The sequence below is a fragment of the Gasterosteus aculeatus genome, chromosome 17 (genome assembly GCF_964276395.1).
Source record: "Gasterosteus aculeatus chromosome 17, fGasAcu3.hap1.1, whole genome shotgun sequence".
NCBI classification, from domain to species: Eukaryota; Metazoa; Chordata; class Actinopteri; order Perciformes; family Gasterosteidae; genus Gasterosteus; species Gasterosteus aculeatus.
The window spans coordinates 10,616,564-10,634,327 of NC_135705.1; the positions used below are offsets into that span (position 1 = coordinate 10,616,564).

The following is a 17,764-nucleotide window of genomic DNA, read 5'->3' on the forward strand; positions in this document are numbered from 1 at the left end:
CCAGTAGGACGCTGCTGCGCTTTTGTTTTGAAATAACCCGATTTGACCGGAAGACACGGAGAACGGCTTCCTAATAAGTTAGAAGTAGCGTTAATTTAAGCAATGTTTTGAAACATTTATTTATGGGTGTTTTTGTCTAACGTTATTTTCACTATCGCTTAGAGCGATAAACGGTGAATTCCCCCTACTCGCGTCGGTGACGTTTCCGTTAGCTAACGTTATGTTGACGCTAATTTAGCACCGAAGTTAACGTTGGCTTTCGATCAAACCAACGGGCCGGCCGGCCGTTAGCTAACGGTTACCACCCCGCTAACCCCAGAACTTCAGCAGACGACGATGACGATAATAACTGCTGACGTTACTATAACTCGTTATTGTATCTCGGATATTATGTAATCTGGCTCGTGTAGTTCGCTCGCCCGTCGTCTCTATAACCGACCCCTCGGTGTTGCTAGCTGGGCTGTCGTTCAGGGAGGTGTGGGGGGCGGGGGGAGAAAAAGAAACTACGCCGGAGGACAAAACAAGCTCAGCTTTCCCTTTTACGAAGTTGGTGGGTGCCGTTATCATGAAGTAAACTGTCCGTGGGGGCGTTCGGCTGCTGTGGTGACCCCGTTTGTGAGTAGTACAGTTAAACTCGATCGCAAACACGTGACGTTACTGACACCGTTAGCGAGGTTGTCTCGCGTGCACTCGCTGTCAGCGCGTACAGTGGCGAATGTTTCCGGGGCCGCGGGGCTCATATGAGTATGTTTCTCTTTTAACGTCTCATTCAGGCTCCAGCACGTTGAAAAGATTGCCAGGGAGACACCGGGTTTAAAATGACGGCCCTCAGGTCCAGAGTTTGCTTCTGTGCGGGGTTCGTGGTGGGAACCTTCATGCTGTACGCGTTTCTGCGCCAGGTGGGCTTCGAGAGGACTTTATCGCCACAGACGTCCGGCAGTTTCAATCAACTTCGCGGCCACCAGCAGCCCGACGAAGAGAAGAATATATGGAAGAAGGAGAGGTCTGCTCTTTTCAACCTGAAGCATCCTCATCATATAGGTACTATGCTTTTTTTTTATTTTGTGTAAATAACGTTATCACATATGGCAAATTAGTACAATAACCCAACTGTGCAGTTCTAATAATGACACCTGTTTTTGTAATCAATATTTGTAAAAAAGTTTCGCTATATCTATAATGGAGCCGATATTTTTTACAAACGTCAAATGTGGGATTTGCTTCACTCAGCTGGGATTCCTCTGTAAAAAGGGAAGAAGTTTTCAGTACATTGAAACAGTGTTGTCCCTTCCTTCTCTTCACCACACCCCTCACACTCAAGGATTGTGGTTAAAAGGGATTTTTCTCTCCCATTTCACAATGTTCCATGTGATGAAGACATACACGAATGAATGAATACAATCTTCTAGAAATTTAGTTAGCGGGCAAAACATAACCATTGTTCTATACTTAAGCAATAAGGTACGAGAGGGTGTACTCCAATAATGTAACAGTTCGGAGGTGTTGTTGGGCCCGACGCGCAATCCGGCCAACCGTTGTGTGGTTAGAGGTTAAGCAAACACCTGTACAAGGAAATACAAACAGTAACACCTTTGTGTGCTGTGCCATCCAGCAAAGTGAAATAAAGATTGTCTGTAGGAGATTACAGACAATGTGATCCTCTTAAGGTGCTATTGCTTCTTGATTGGATTTAATATACATATCAGTTGAGAAGCCCAGACCTTTAGGCAAATCATTTTTAATATTATGGTATCTCTAAATTTGATTCAGTCGGCAACTGAACAGTGTCACTCGTGGTGCCTGGTGGAGCCCTTTTGGAGAGCTGTGAAAACTGCTAAATAAGACATTATATATAACGTTGTCTTCAATAAAAGTCCAAACTGGAAAAGAAACAAAAGGGACCTGGAGAATTGGACAAAAGAAAAAGACGGTTACTTTGTTATTTTCACACTTAAGTGTTTTTTTTTGCACAATAACACACAATTCGGATTTAGAAAAGACGTAATGCTTTTATTCAACACTAGTTCATTAGTAGTTTTTAAGATGTATGAATTACTGGGATGTCAGTCAGGTCAATTCCTCTCTCTAGATCGCATATTTTCACTTGATTATCATTTTCACCGCAGCCGGTAATGTAGCGTCTACAACGTCTACAAGTTCGCTTCCATTGCCAAATTTTTTACTGTATAAAGAAGAAAGAAAAGAAAGTATCCTTTATTGATCCTCTTGGGGAAATTATTCTCTGCATTTAACCTGTCCCACACAGTGGGAGCAGTGTGCTGCCGTAAAGGCGCCCGAGGAGCAGGTAGGGGTTAGGGGTCTTGCTCAGGGACACGCAACAGGGAGCAATCGGGGGTCAGACATATTCTTTTGACAATGAGGTAAAATCCTGCTCAACCTCATATAGAGAGCAATAGATGATTAGCTTAATTTATATTTTACAAAAACAAAGTTAAGACCGTTCAGCCTGTAACCTGGTACACGTATAATCCAGGGCCTGTACGTGTACTCGGTGGTTGAGTCCGACTGAACTTATTCAATTTGTCAACTGATTTTTCATGACTGTTTCTCTAAATTTGGTCTGGATTCGTAGTTTGAGCTGTTTGTTAATCAAGTAGAGAAATTTAAGAAACGCACACCACACATTTTGAAGCATGTTTTCTGCTTTCTGTCATTTGAATTTCGTAAATTGCAGTGTATTATGCTATGCATTGTATATTGTCACACAGTGTAAACCGTTGTTTACATACTTGCGTCTCCTCACCAGGCGAGGATAGCGGCATGGCGGATGAACTGTTCAAAAAGGTGCGTATTCTTTGCTGGGTGATGACTGGACCCAACAACCTGGAGACGAAGGCTCGGCATGTGAAGTCTACTTGGAGTCGCCACTGCAATGTTATTGTCTTCATGAGCTCTGTGGAGGATCCCAACTTCCCCACAGTGGGCTTAGGAACGAAGGAGGGCCGGGACCAGCTGTATTGGAAAACAATCCGGGCCTTCCATTACGCCTACGAGCATTACAGCAACGAGGCGGATTGGTTCCTCAAAGCAGATGACGACACCTACGTAATCGTAGACAACCTGCGTTGGGTCCTTTCGAACCACACGCCGGACGAGCCAATTTACTTTGGCCGAAGATTCAAGCCCTACACCAAGCAGGGCTACATGAGCGGTGGCGCAGGCTACGTGTTGAGCAGAGAGGCTCTGCGGCGGTTTGTTGAGGGATTTAAAAGCAAGGTTTGCACTCACACAACCTCTGTGGAGGACCTGGCAATGGGGCAGTGCATGGAGAAAGTTGGAGTGCTGGCAGGGGACACCAGGGACACTTGGCACAGGGAGACATTTCACCCATTTATCCCCGAACAGCACCTCACTGGCAAGCTTCCCAAGAGCTTCTGGTATTGGAGCTACTGTTACTACCCAATCTCAGAGGCAAGTGCAAATCATTCTGGACTTTCCCTTTATTGTTGACGTGGTATTACACTGGCATGATGCACTGCTAACGTCGTATTGGTGACGAGCATCCCGCATATGGAGCTAGAACCAACCAGAACCGAGCTACAGTGTACTCATCACAAACAAATATATAAATGCTTCACCTCGTTCCAAACGTTAGAGTTTGGCTACAATATGCCCTAATCTCTTTTAAAATACCCCAAACACAACTTTGGTATTACAAGTTAGAAAATATCCTTTGCAAATGAGTCCAGATATTGTGCTCTCGGCAGTACAAAAGTTGAACAATTTTTGAAGCTAAATGCTGTCACAGAAAACCACGCTTGCAAATAGCTAGACGGAATTGTGCAAAATCCAGTTGTATCTTTTAAATTTCTCTCAGACAAATCATGCTGAATTGAGAATCGAAGCGTATGAATCATAAATATCTCCTACCTTTGCCGTTTTTGAACAATATTATTCTGCTGTTTCTGCAATGCAATACGGCCAGCCCTCATCTTGCATGACTCCCACAGCTTGTTGCTTATATAATGACGTTAGGGGGTTGAAGGGTCGAATTTTACAGCCAATCCTTACTCGAGCGTCAATTTAAGCTTTACCTGTTTTGACTTCTGAGTGGCTAAGGACGCTGTTGATCATTTCCGTGTGGCTTTAGTCGTATTGGCCCACGGGAACCCGAGATGGACAAAAGGCATGATTTTGACTCTCCCGTTTCTGGGCCGTGAGTTCTTCACATAAGTCTCCTTTTTGGAGCAGGCTAGTCAATTAAAGTTAAAAAAAGACATGTGATTTTTAGTAGTTTAAGACTAAAAACTAGGTGCTTTTTAAAAGGGATGTCATTTTATTTCCAAACCCAAAGGATGTGATCAGGCACAAAAAGCTTCAAGAAATGACTCACTTTTTGTTCTTTAAGACAACTTTGGGACAGCGCGTAATATGTCAGTGTCGCTCGCAGCAGCGTGGGAAAGAAAGCACCGCAGTGACGACACCCCCCCCGGCTAATAGTGGTCAAACTGGATTATCCAAAGTAACAAAAGCTGGTCTTTGTATTGTTGTATAACCACATATTTTCTTTATCTCCAGGGTCCAACCTGCTGTTCGGATGTTTCCGTGTCGTTCCACTATGTAGATGCTTTAAACATGTATTTAATGGAGTACTACACGTATCACCTGCGTGCCTTTGGCTACAGATATCGGTACCAGCCCCCGGCCCCAGCGGGGTACAGTGTTGAGCACTCGAGTTCCTGGGATGCTACGGATGAAAAAGAAGTGCAGACATCCCAGGGGAAAGAGCCAGGAAGGGGGGATGATCCATCCAGGACTGACAAGAGACATGATAAAGATCCCCCCCCTCCCCCTGCGGCTAGACAGGAGCTTCCTGCTGTTCCTGTTCCGGTAAATGTTTGACTTTGAGGGTGTGTCGGTTTGCGAAGGAAGTCTGATAATCTTGGCTGAAATCTTTACAAAAGTAAAAAATAGGTATTTGAAATGTCACACAAAAGTGCGTTGCTGATTGCCTGCTGCTACTGAGAATTGCGACTGAAGAGACCACGTTCAAAATCATTGAGCTGGCCTTTGAGGCTAAGAAGTGATTCATGACTTAACCTCATTCTATTTTTGGTGGTTTTACAGATGAACATTTTCTTTAAAAATTGATAATAGCTTTCTGTAACCTCCTGCTCATTTGTTGATTAACTAAAGCACCTCTTTAATCCATATGAACCTATTATGTTTAAGAAAAATTTGAAAAATAAAGGGTTTTAATTTTTATTTAAATGAAAGTGCCTCACCTTGCAAACAAATCAAACCATCTATTTTTCACGTCACAACGTTTTGCATCCAAAACTAGTCAGTCTGTAAACTAAGGTTGTCACAATACAGGCAAAAGTAATGTTTTGTCCCTAAGTGGAGAAATGAATCCTTTTATCTGAATGTATGCTGCGGTAAAAAAAGTATTTACATTTGTATTAACTAGTTTTTTATTACAATTTGTGACTAGGGCTGCAGCGACTGCTATTGTGTTCATCACTGATTTAATCTTTTTATCTATCTTCTCATTGTTCGACCCATAAGATGTAAAGAAAATAGCAAAAACTGCACTTAAGATTTCCTATTTCCTATTCAAATAACATTTAATGATAAACCGTGAAACACAAATACGATGAATTCATTACATGTAAAAGAAAATAAGCAGCAGACTATTTTAAACAATATTTTGAATAGTTGATTTTCGGCCGTCTAATTGATTAACCAACTTAATTAACTGTTACTGTGAAAGTGAAGGTGATTTTAGCTTTGATCTTGCAGCCCTAATCCAGTATTAGTGCACTAGAAAAAGGCAAATATGTCGTATTATACCTCTTCAAAGATATTTAAACCCCCCCAGAAAATACAGATAGGAAGTTAATTTCAGCAGGAAGCCATTGCTCCGATGGATGAGTGTGTCTCTCTTTTGCAAATACAAATACAATGAGGTGAGAAAGATGCTTCTAAATGAAAGCCAAATAATTAGATGTATACAGTCCAGCCAAAGAATTCCACGAGGGATGATACCAGACACACAACCTGGTGTGTTTCAATTGTTGTAATTTGTGTATGTTCAGTGAACTGTGTACTTTCAGGATGTTTGTTATCTACTCTGCAATACAAAGGTTCAGAGTAAAACACACCTTGAGAGAGAGGAGGAGCTTGTTGCTGGAGTATAGTTAGTGGAATGAATTCTGTGTATGTGCTTCCTGATTCGTCACTTGGCACCTGCACTGTCCACTCATCTAGTTTGTGCCTTGTCAAATTGAGATTGTAGGATTCATCCGCTGCACACAAGACTTGCACTGTGACGTAACCATGAGAGTGATGCTTTCAGATACTCAATACTTATACTTACTGAATCCTTCCAATGTAATGAGCATATCTTTTTGTAAAGCCTGTGGGTGACTTGTTCCTTCAAAGAGCTAGAAAATGTTTATTTTATTTTCTACAATGTTTTCAGACCCTATGTTTTTGTGTTTGTACACACAGTACAGTGGTTGTGCCTCAGTTCCTTTTTATTACTTTGTGTCCAAACAAATAATTCATTTTGTGGGTGCAGCAGTAATTACCAAATACAATTGTTATTCAGACAGAATAGTTGGTTCTTAGTGAAAACTGATTGCACTTTTGAGCGATTATAATTGCTGTATTTCTTTTTAACCACTTAAACCTCTTATTGTCGTTCAAGGTTAGAATGTATGAGGTAATGCCTTTTGTACGTGTTTACACTCAGCTGCCATCTTATTTCAGTGCTTATGTTCAGTTTATTAAAATCCAAAATCCAGTTTAAACCAAATCAGAATAATTTAAATAATTGCTTCAGTTGAAATGACATATGTCCAGTTTTCAGTAGCTGAGGGCTTTAGGACACATTCATCTGCGAGCAGTTCGGGGGGCCCAAGACATCTGGTTTCTAATGCCGTACATCCAGTCCTTGACAATCAGCTCCATTAGGATTCTATCTACGGGAGAGCGTGTACAGTGCTGTATTTATATTTGAAGTGTATATGTGGTGGGATTGATGTCTTAATTGAGTCAATGCAGTTAAGTGTGTAAATGAGTTTTGAGTGACCACATGTGATCAGTGTGCAGGGTTGTTTGGTACTTTAATCACTATAAATAAACGCATATTTTACTGTACATTTGTCTGTTTTTTACATTTGCTTACATAAGTCAGAACAATTTACATCGACAGTAGAAAGACTTTCATGCGCGGTTAAAGTGGCTTTTTCTCCTGCGGCTCCATAACTTTGACCTCCTGTTACAATCGCTTTGAGTATTTATCAGCGCTGTGCGGGTCTGCAGGTTTTAGGGTCTGCGTTGAGGTGGAGGCGCATAGGGGAAGCGTTGAAACCTAAGTGTAGAAAACAAGGCTTGTGAAAGATTCGTTAAAAGAACATTTCGTTATTTAATTTCAGCGAGGAGGCACATCCAAAGTTCTTACCTTTTCCCCCCATTATTGATGAATGGGCCTCCATTTGTTGTTAAATACTCCCCGACACACGGGCAAGCCATTCCTGTTGAGAGATTTTTATTCTGATACATTTTTAATAATTATACACTACCAGACAAAAGTTTAGACACATTTTCTCATTCAATTCAATGAGAAAGTGTGTCCAAACTTGTATGGGTACGGTTTTAAGTAAAACAAGGTTTAACTTAAAAGTGTACATTTAACTTAAAAAGGACATTGATTCGATTCAGAAATTGTATACAAAATATTCATGCAACATGCTTATATAAAAAGATAATACATTATATAGTTAAACATGGTTTTCCAAATCAAAAATGTCTTGCTCGATATCTTTCAAACGTATTTTGTTACAATGTTATCAAAAAATCTGCTCAGGGAAAACCCCCCAGTGTTTTTAGATTTGGAATATTGGGAGCCATTTTAATTTTTCTTAAAATAATTATGCACACGTTTATGTGTCCGACAAATAGCCACACAATTAACTGAAATAAAGCGCAGTGACTCAGTAGATATTGTATGACTTACTCAATGAATGCTTTGTGTTGCTGACACTCACCTGTTTGTCGCTGTAACATATCTGCAAACATGTGATCAATGTGTCCTAAACAAGAATGACAAAGTGTAACATGCAACACCACAATAGGTCAGTTCATCACAGAGAAATGCCGAAAACTGGCTTCAACTTTGTACTTTTTCTTGCTTCTGTGAGATGCAAAAAGAGTTATAGGTTAGACGAGAGCGTTTCCACAGTCAGTGAGAAAAGGTTCTGTAAAATGTGGTATATATAAAATTAAAAACTCACTCTTGTGTTTAGCAACACTTCTCCTTCCCATTAGACCCACAAAACCGTCATAGTCAACGTCTTTAAGTCTCTTCAACATAGCATCTTCTGTATCACAGCACTCCGGCTTGTTCTGAAATACAAAACTTAATTTAGCCTCTTAGAAATGATATAGAAATGTTTTGAAAATCTGCTAAAACAACTTAAAGTATCAGGCCATAACTCCCTTGACTTTGTAAATATTACATAAATAAGTGAATAAGGGAAACCTTTCTAGCCTTTGCGACATTTGTTTTGCACATATTAAAGCATATCAACAGATGTACATGGCAGCACATCCTGAACCATAAATATCATTAAAAGCTTCTTCTGGGAGATGGATAAATGGTGCAAAAAAGATATTCAAACCATGTGTTCAAGGCTTGGTAAGCAGCCTTGAATACTGCGTGGGACAAAGGATGGGATGTGCCCTAAATGTATGTAGCATTACCTCTGTGAGGGATTTGTAGGCATATTCCTTACATCCAGACCTCACAGGAAACAAGAGGAGGACGATCAGTAAAGCCAGAGTGCCGCAGCCGTTTGAAGGTCTTCCCATCGCTCTGAAATCAGATGCGTAAAAACAAATCTTCATAGATCCACAGCTGAACCTCCTCTCCAAATCATTTGGGTATGACTCTTTTTATTTTGATCATTTGTTTTAATTTATAGTTATTCTTTTAAGCAATTTTAAGTGTGCTATTTTCGTAGTCAGGGTTTTCCAGCAGACTAATTTAAATGATGTATTTAACTGTTTAACCGTCCCATTTTAATTTCAATGTAATGTGAAGCCAAATGACAAAATAAGTAAAATAGAAAGTTTTTTATCAACTAGTTCCCTCTTCTAACATAGTAAGGCTTCTTTATCAAAATATCTTCGATGAATAAAAACAACATGAACGTCTCACCTCTTAATAGTGTTGAAAAATCTTGATCCTCTCAACAGTTCACTCAGTATCAAAGGAACTCAATGACGACTGAAACTGTGTCTCTGTGCTCAGCAACTTCTCATCTCAATTGTTTTATAGTCCTTGAGCTCATATGTAATCAAATTAGAGCTCCACCCACCACCCAAACCCCCCTGCACCCTCACCCCAACATGCACACACACGTTTTCTCATCGGTCTCATCAAATAATTGAAACGGTCTTCCTGACATTTTTAGATACATTTGTAATATACATCTTGCATGTTTTCACACATGATTATTTATTTATTTACAAAACAAACCTTAATTGTATCACAAAGCCACTAAAACTTGAACGTAGGTGTTTGTGTTGGTGTGCGTGTGTGTGTTGGTGTGTGTGTTTGTTTGCCTCCCTGGAGAAATTGAGGTATTATGGGCCTGTGTAATTGGACGGGACTTGGAAACAGCGTATACGCCCTGTCTGCGGATATTGCTGCTCTGTCAACACAGTCAATAGCAGGGCCCTGTTCCTCGTACGTGGTTAACTGAGTTAGCCGGATAATGTTCAGGATGAGATGACGTTGATGAAAGCTGGTAAACTGGAAACCTGTAAAAAACAACAACTTCAAAACACTGCCTTCATCATAGTGTACTGACGTGTTGCGCAAGTATGAGTAACCAGGGCTGCTCATACTCAGCCTTGTGCAATGACACCTGCATTTACTTGGCATGCTTTACCGCTTCACAGAGGATCGTTGACACTACCGTTTACCTTCAAGGCTTCACTTGGGTTTAGAGTAGAAAAAGATATGCAGTCTGGGCACTTTTAACGAGAGACACAATGAGCTTTATTCATGACTGGCTGGTATGGTATGGAACTTTGGTTAACATAACTTAATGTTTTACTTGTTGCACTTGTATATTTGTAGCATTTGTGTATGTAGGTCTCTCCTTTTTTGGTGCGGGGGCTCTGCACCAGATCGTCCCCCGGGTACTAGATCTGAAGGAACTGTAGGGGTGATGTGGTTTGGGGGGAGTGAATGTTGGGTGAGCAGACGGAGTCTCGGTCAGAAGACCCGAACGGCAAGGAGTGAGAAAACGATGCAAGGCAGGTTGGATGTAACACCAGTAGTTTATTTCTTGATATTTCTTCTGTGTGCTGCATCAAAAACATAAACAAAGAAACAATACAATTCAATTAAATAATGGAGTGGTCAATCAAACAACAAACAATCCTACATGGCTCCTGGCACATGTGTCAACTTGAATACGCACACTTCAGGATACGCTGGAGTACTGGCAGGGAGTGGAAAAGGGTGAACTGCCAGGGGAGCAGACTATTTATAGTCTCCGCCTCCTTAGCCAGCAGGTGAAGCTTGATTGATTATGAATGACTGATTGATTCATTCATTCACAAAGAAATGAACAGACAAAAAGAACCCAGGTTCCAGGGAGTCTTTTCAAGATCAAAATAGATATATTGATTTGAATTTAAGAACCATGACAATATTGTATATTTTTGACTGTGTTCAAGCTTCTCAAACAAACATGAAATAACAATGTAACTTTTTTTCATCACCTGAATAATACTTTTATATCAATTAAGCACCAAGTTTCACAGTAGCTCTTTTGCAGCCCAGTTGTCTTGAAGCTAGATTCTTAAAATCATCTTTTCTTTGAATGACTTAAGGACTTTTTGGTAAATCTTTAGCTTTAAACCATATTTACAATAAACACTTTAAACTTAGGGTACTTTCAGTGTGATTTAATGAATTCCCACATGAGGGAAGAAGTCAAATTCAGGCTGTAGCTTTGATTGTTAAGGGAAAAACTGTGTAACATTACAGATTCCTATCCTGACGGTTTGTAAATGAACTTATGTTTCACATTTGAATCATGTCTATAATCCCAAAACGCTCGGCCATCTTCTTGACACAAATATTAAAACATTGTAAGTCACTCACAACCAGTTGAAGAGTGAACTCTGACTACACTAAAACACGCTGTGAATGTTGGAATGAGATCATGACACTCAACAAAGGGAGTTGTGATTCCTTGGCGGTTACTTTCCTCTTCAATCCTAGCACATTTTTGATTAAACACCAGGAGCTACTTATATTTGTTTCAAGTGTTAATTAAGAAATTAATCTGTAAACAACAATACTTTATAAATAGCACCTGCAAATTGGCAGTTTTTTTTCAGATTGACAACTTCAAACCCAGAGGGCAGCTTCCTTACGTACGCAGGCTGAATGAAGCAGGCGTGAACACGACATCAACCAACAACTCCATACTTAACTTGTTGGTAGTGCACAGTGAGAAGCTTTAATGTTGTAAACAATTCGATGACAGAGGATGAAAAGACAAGGCAGGAAGTGAAGTTAACCCAGGGATACAAGAGGCAGAAAACTACAAAATAAAACATGAAACAAACCCAAACCGTGACAATATCATCAAACTGGTAGGTCCTTCTGTTTTTGCCTCTGTGCTTCCAAAGCTCTTTAAGAATGTAATTTATTATAAGCATAATAATAATAATCAAACAATGCCGTCACAAAAAAGTAAAGAAGTATTTGCTCTGTGCGCAATTACGGCGTGCTTTATTTGAATCAAGCCAGTTTCAGTTTTATTTTTGTTGAAATGATGCAGCGAAGAAAAGCAGGAGTTTTATTGTGATTTTTCAACTCACTTTTTTTTTTTTAGCTAGTTTGGTCTTAATAAACTCAAGGAAATCTCCTTAGCTGGAAAACTCCTTTTAACTCATTTTAAAACCAAATCGATTATCTGAAAAAAGGTTACAAATCTGAAAATAGGGATTTTCATGTGACTTTTTATACAAGATAAAGATATTTTTCATATATTTTATCAACAGCCTGCTCCAGGGCAAAGTTGTGCTATTCTGGATGCTCTGAGATGGACTTTTACTATAGAGCTTGGTGTGAGTGAATGGGGCTTCAGAGGATAAAAGAAAACCTTTTCTAAAGGACGTTAGATTATGAATGTTATGTGTTGAGCTGTGGGGACAATACATGAAGGGTTGTGAATTAGTCTTTATCTCAGATAGCCCCTCGGTTTCTCTCACTTAGCACTTTTCTTCACATGCTCACGGCATTTCTTTGAAGTATTTGGGTCAAAAAAACAAAAGCCTCTCGTCCCGAGAGAGCGCAGCGGGACGGGGGAGGGATGAGGGATGAGAGGATACCGGGGGAGACGAACAAAACTGCTCTGGGACACATGGACTTTCCCCACGTGAATCAATATTCAAGCCCTGATCTCCCTGTTGAGCAATGAGGCCAAAGAGAAGCGGCAGCTGAAAGACAGATGAGACAGAGGGAGGGTTGTGGGATGTCATGTGTAAAGGACTCTCATTGGAGGCAGAGAGAGAGCAGACTGCTATGCACATTGTAAGGGGGGAAAGGGGAAACAAAAAGCATCCTTCTACACGCTGAAGCCATCTCGGTCGCTCTGCTACATTCTGGAGTCCACGTCTGATTGTTATTAAGGTAGGTACTGAACACGTTAAGAAAGAGTGAGTGGAACCATGTTTATATTTTGAGGTTGTAGTTCGTACAAGAGAAGAAGGACAGGCTAAGTGTAGAGCCTCTGTGTTGGGATGTGTTGCTCATTCTTGCACATTTTTAAATATTCATTTGTTTGTTTGTAATGTAGATGACTTTAATTCCGTGCTGTTCATCTTCAATGAGAGTTTTTTTTGCAGTCGGACTGGATCCAAATCTAAAAGCTTACAATATTGTGCCACGAGAGGCATTACAGAATCGGACAAACTGAAAAGCCAAAAAGGAGCCAACGAATCATGAATCATTGAGTGAGAGTAAACGGCGGACAAAGTCGAATGCAGGGTCAACACTGTCAAACAAGGACTCATTCGTTCTATCAGTGTGATCATGTTTTTTTTCTCCCGTACTTAATGTTACAGTTCTGGTGGAATAAAGCTCTAACAAGTCTGGAATGATGTCCTCCAAGTTGAAGTGGCTGATTGTGATTCAGCTCCTGCTGAATGAACAGGCTTTGTGCAGGGGGCCACCTCCTCTGGCGCTCAGATCTACTCCACTTCCAGGAGCAGACTTCAATGAAGCGAGAGACGCAACGGCCAAACGCGATCACCCGCCTCTCCTGGGACACAAACTCCAACGTGGTATCTCGTCTGCAGAAAAAGAGGGGAGCATTCAATCTGCCAAAAATATAATATTAGTCCTCAGGGCCAAGCTTCCGGAGCAGTTACAAGATCACCTCCACATTAAGGGAAACGTAAGTTGTAGGGAGCTGCTGGCCGCCAGCACCTTGTACGACCCATCGTCCCCCTTGTTCCCCCAGGAGCTCTTGGCTCTCTCTTTGGTGCCCTTATTGGTGGTGGCAGGCTGCCAACAGGAGGCACAGACCCTGGTGCTCAAGCTGCACGACCTCCTTGGAGTGGCGGACACGGAGGAGCTCCTGATGGAGGTGGAGGGTCTGATAGAGCGGAGGGTGAGCAAGGCCGCATCGACGCCTGCAGGGAGGAATCGGGCAGGTCGCCACATGGAGGCTGTGATGTTCAACATCCAGCAGCTGACCGTGCTGGGAGAAGGTTACTCGAAGCGCGAAGGGCGCTGTGAGGGTTGGACCAGGGTGAGGGGAACCTCCCTCACGGGAACAGCCGCGGAAGGAGCCACGGGGGATCTCGAGGAGGCGATGAGCGCCTGCGAGAGACTCGGAGTCCTGTGTGCTGGTGTGACCAGCAGCGGACCCCTCAGACCTGGGGAGTACAAGGGAGTGTTAAAGAACGGCAGTCGCGTCTTACCCTCCGAATTCCCACGGTCTGAATGTTGGATCCGACGGTGCCGCGCGGAGGAGGACGTTCCGACCGTCGCGGCCTCGGGTTGCCGGGTGAGGCGGAGTCCCCGGAGGAGCTGCATCAACAAAAGCGAGGAGCGCGTGTACAACGTGGTCGAGTGGATCCCGGCAGTAAGCACCCTCTACAACCTCGGCACAGCCGTGTACTACGCCTCAGTCAACTGCTCCGAGACGGCCAAGGAGAGAGCCATCCTCAGCGCGGTTGACCTCGGCACAGATGCTCTCATGGTGGCCACGGGGGGGACGGCCGGGGTGGCGGGCTACGCTCTGGGCGCGGGGGTGAAGACCAGCGTGAAAGCGGGCGTCAGGTATCTGCTCAACTCCATGAAGCAGGAGGACGACGTGCTGGTGAACCAGGTCAGCTGGGAGGACGGCGTCATCGCTGTGCAGTAGGCTGAAGGGTCAACAAGTCGACCTGTGAATATTTAGTTTATACATTTTTGATTATTCTTTATTAAAGGTCTCAGCGATTTTTGTAATGATGAATATAATCCATTTATTTAGGGTAAAAAGTGAATTATATTACACATTAATTGCAAACAAGCTTGATGAAGCTCATAAAGTAAGCTTTTAACCTTCCTTTGCTACTAGAACATGTTTGTTTATAATTTAATAAATAATATCAATGTATCATTTTAAGCAGCAACTTCTGAAGAAAAGGTCTCAGGAAATTAAACCTCGAATCCCTAATGACGTTAATTTTACTCACTTTGCATCCTGATTTTTCTCTGGCCGTTGTCCGTCGTCATTGTTGTTGCCATGAAAACATTTTGTAATGTCAGAGTCACATTCCCAACTGCTAATATAATGTGTTTTTTTCTTTTATTTTTGAATGTCAGACATACATATTGTACAGTATATTAAATCTATACGTATACGTACAGACTTCAGCGTGGTTATTCTGCACACTCTCATGCTGCATGTATTGTAATTGTCTTGACAATAACAGTTTTATTGTAAAAGAAGTAGTGAGCACCTGCTAAGTGAGAATACAGTGTTTGAAGTGCAGTTTCACATTAAACTGTATTTTCTACTTAGACTAAGTGTGCTTGGTGTGTGCAACATTATGAATGCACTACATTAAATATAATAATCATAATAATTATGTATTGTATAATGTATAATCATCTTTACTTTCTTAAGTTTGGGTTGGACAACTTTTACTCATGAATTAAAGCTTATTTTACTTACGTGACTGAAAATATATTTTTTCATGGAAGACATGTCCCGCCATACAAAGCACAAGGTCCTGGCATTGTTCATGCTGACTCTGTCACACGCACATGCTGGGAGACTTTAACAAAAAACAGACGTTGTTATTGTTTGTACTATTCAGACTAAAATAGTCACAATCCTGTTGTGAAAATGATCCCTGAATGTCTATTTGAGGCCTATTTAAACCCAGATGGCTGACATCTCTCTGTTAATTGTGCATGTTCTTTCTTTTCCTTCAATGTGTGTTTATGTGGGTGTGGATGTTGTGCATGCAGCGGCTCTTCTTTTCTAATTAAAAGACCCCACTAGGACCAGCAGCCCAAAATATATAACTCCTAATGGATCATTATGTTATCTGTTTTTTAGGGAACCTATACGTTGTCAAACATGATTTCCTTAAACATATGAGAGGCAACTTTTTTTTTTTTTTTTACAAATTTGACCACTTTTTCTGTAACTTTGCACTGTACACATTTACCAAACAGGTATTTTTGCACTCCTCAATCCAAACTTAATGAGTTCAAAGTGAATAACCCCAGATAAAATATAAAGTCAGCAATGAACATATAACAAGCCCTAAATAGTGGAAAGAGATTAGGAAAAAATCAGATAAACTCAGTACAGAACAAAACAGCTCGCTTTCTGATAACATTTTGGGATTTTGGTTTATTAAAGGAGGTAAACCAGTTTATGATTTTTTAAATAATAACTTATTTGTTTGTCTGAAAGACAATTTAAACGTTTTAAACTTTCCTCCATCTATCCAAAGAAGTTTGTTTGTGATGGAATCAAACTCAGCGTCTGACCTCTGGGATCTGCGTGAACAGCTGTACTTTATTTCATTAAGATATTCTGAACGCTCAATCTACAGCCATATTTGTGATGCGTTTTTATACATTGTCCTTTTAATAACTTATTCAAACTGATGATTGTGGCAAGTATGACATCTACTGGTGAAAGTGGGAACTGAAGAGATGAATAATAAATGCAAATATTCTCACTCAGGCAAGTTATAGGTAGGCGGACAAAATACACCCGAAAATGATAATTCTATAGGTAATCTTTTTCAAGTATATATTTAAAGAACCTGAGTTGAAGTATTTACAAGCATTGTGTACTTTTTTATTTTAATGGGACTTTACATACAAATATGAGTATTGTCAATGTTGACACAAATGAGGATAGATCAAACTCTAGGAACAAAAGTTATGGTGAGCCCACGGAAATTGGTTGTTATAACATTTTATAAATGTTTTTGCCGCCAAATAAAACAGGAGGGTGAACAGCTCCTCACCACACTCTCGCAGAAGAAAGATGGGAAAAAGTTTTGCTCCGGAATTTGTCGTTGAATTTGTCATCTCCATTTTAGGAAGTGTTGTGCATGGAAGGGAAGAATCCTGAATCCTCCCTTTTAATGTGGGATCAGGATGAACCCTCTGTAGCGAAGAGATGTGAGTGAAAGAGATAAATAGCCTTTGAAGGACAAGAGAAGATATTAAATGACCTTGGGGAAAGCGTGGGAGCCCTGTTGTGAGCTGCAGTTAAGTGTGTGTTATTTTTGCTTATACGGCCTCTGGTCTGGACTTCCAGCCATCTTCCATTGGAAATATTTTTATCACAGTATCAGTGTCTTAAACCCAAATATCCAGATGTAATACATTTCTTTCTACCTCCAAGAGGTTTGGTACATCCTTCATTAGATTTGAATGTGTCGGTGCATTGCTTTGTTTCCAACTGAGTTGGATAAATCAACGTGTCAGAAAGCAAACAAATTAAATCATTGTGTTCCATGGCGTATTTATGTGTTACAATCTAATCATCAAGAGATCTAATCAGTAGGTCGATGCAAGATTTTTGAAGTTCTTTTAGATCACTGTAAACAATGTGTCATGCCCAAAAAAATAAAAATAACAATTTGATTTTTCTTAATTAAAAATCCATTTTACAAATAGTCAATATGTTTCTATTTGCGTTTTTGAGACATGGAATATACCCAGTATTATTTGTAAATTATGATATCTGCACAAAATATATGCTTTTCCTGCACGTCCTCTCCGCTTGTCTTAGCTGGGCTCGGGCACGGTCCCAAAGCGGCGGGTCTAAAAAGCAGTTAAGCTAATCACCGATAAAGTTAATGAGTGACATTATAATTGCAGCATCCTAAAACACATTGCAATTAGGGCTCGCCCTTCGCCGCCCTACGCCGCGCTCTCGACCGACCACTGGCCGTGTCCTTCCAAGAAGACCCGACTCCAACTCAGTGCGAGAGAAACTAGATGTAAAACAGCTGGACCCACATCAGCCTGACCTCACAATCAGACAACGGACCTGCGTGAAATAGAAGCACATATGACGCTTTAGTTTTGTGGGGCTTTTGAGTTGGTCTTTCCTCAACGCATTGATCGGGCAACAAACTAGGTTCATCTTAATATATGCATATACATGTTCTAATAGATTTTATATAAATATATATATATATATATATAATATCCTTTAATATACTATATTTATTA

The 17,764-nt window shown here is 40.8% G+C and overlaps 3 protein-coding genes across 3 annotated transcripts; 2 read left to right on the forward strand and 1 right to left on the reverse strand.

Annotated features, from left to right (window-relative positions):
- Positions 1–38: 38 nt before the first annotated feature.
- On the forward strand, positions 39–7,125 carry c1galt1lb (core 1 synthase, glycoprotein-N-acetylgalactosamine 3-beta-galactosyltransferase 1, like b). The gene is made up of 4 exons (XM_040204666.2): positions 39–615; positions 774–1,041; positions 2,768–3,432; positions 4,540–7,125. The coding sequence occupies exons 2-4, from the start codon at positions 819–821 to the stop codon at positions 4,861–4,863; spliced, it is 1,212 nt and encodes a 403-aa protein (XP_040060600.1). The 5' UTR covers positions 39–615; positions 774–818; the 3' UTR covers positions 4,864–7,125.
- On the reverse strand, positions 7,077–9,296 carry LOC144388935 (uncharacterized). Its single transcript, XM_078092111.1, has 6 exons — positions 9,188–9,296; positions 8,731–8,842; positions 8,262–8,373; positions 8,016–8,060; positions 7,430–7,502; positions 7,077–7,339 (listed from the first exon to the last, which is right to left on the reverse strand). The coding sequence occupies exons 2-6, from the start codon at positions 8,836–8,838 to the stop codon at positions 7,294–7,296; spliced, it is 384 nt and encodes a 127-aa protein (XP_077948237.1). The 5' UTR covers positions 8,839–8,842; positions 9,188–9,296; the 3' UTR covers positions 7,077–7,293.
- Positions 9,297–12,390: 3,094 nt separating this feature from the next.
- Positions 12,391–14,913, forward strand: apof (apolipoprotein F). The gene is made up of 2 exons (XM_040204665.2): positions 12,391–12,688; positions 13,123–14,913. The coding sequence occupies exon 2, from the start codon at positions 13,155–13,157 to the stop codon at positions 14,427–14,429; it is 1,275 nt and encodes a 424-aa protein (XP_040060599.2). The 5' UTR covers positions 12,391–12,688; positions 13,123–13,154; the 3' UTR covers positions 14,430–14,913.
- Positions 14,914–17,764: the final 2,851 nt, after the last annotated feature.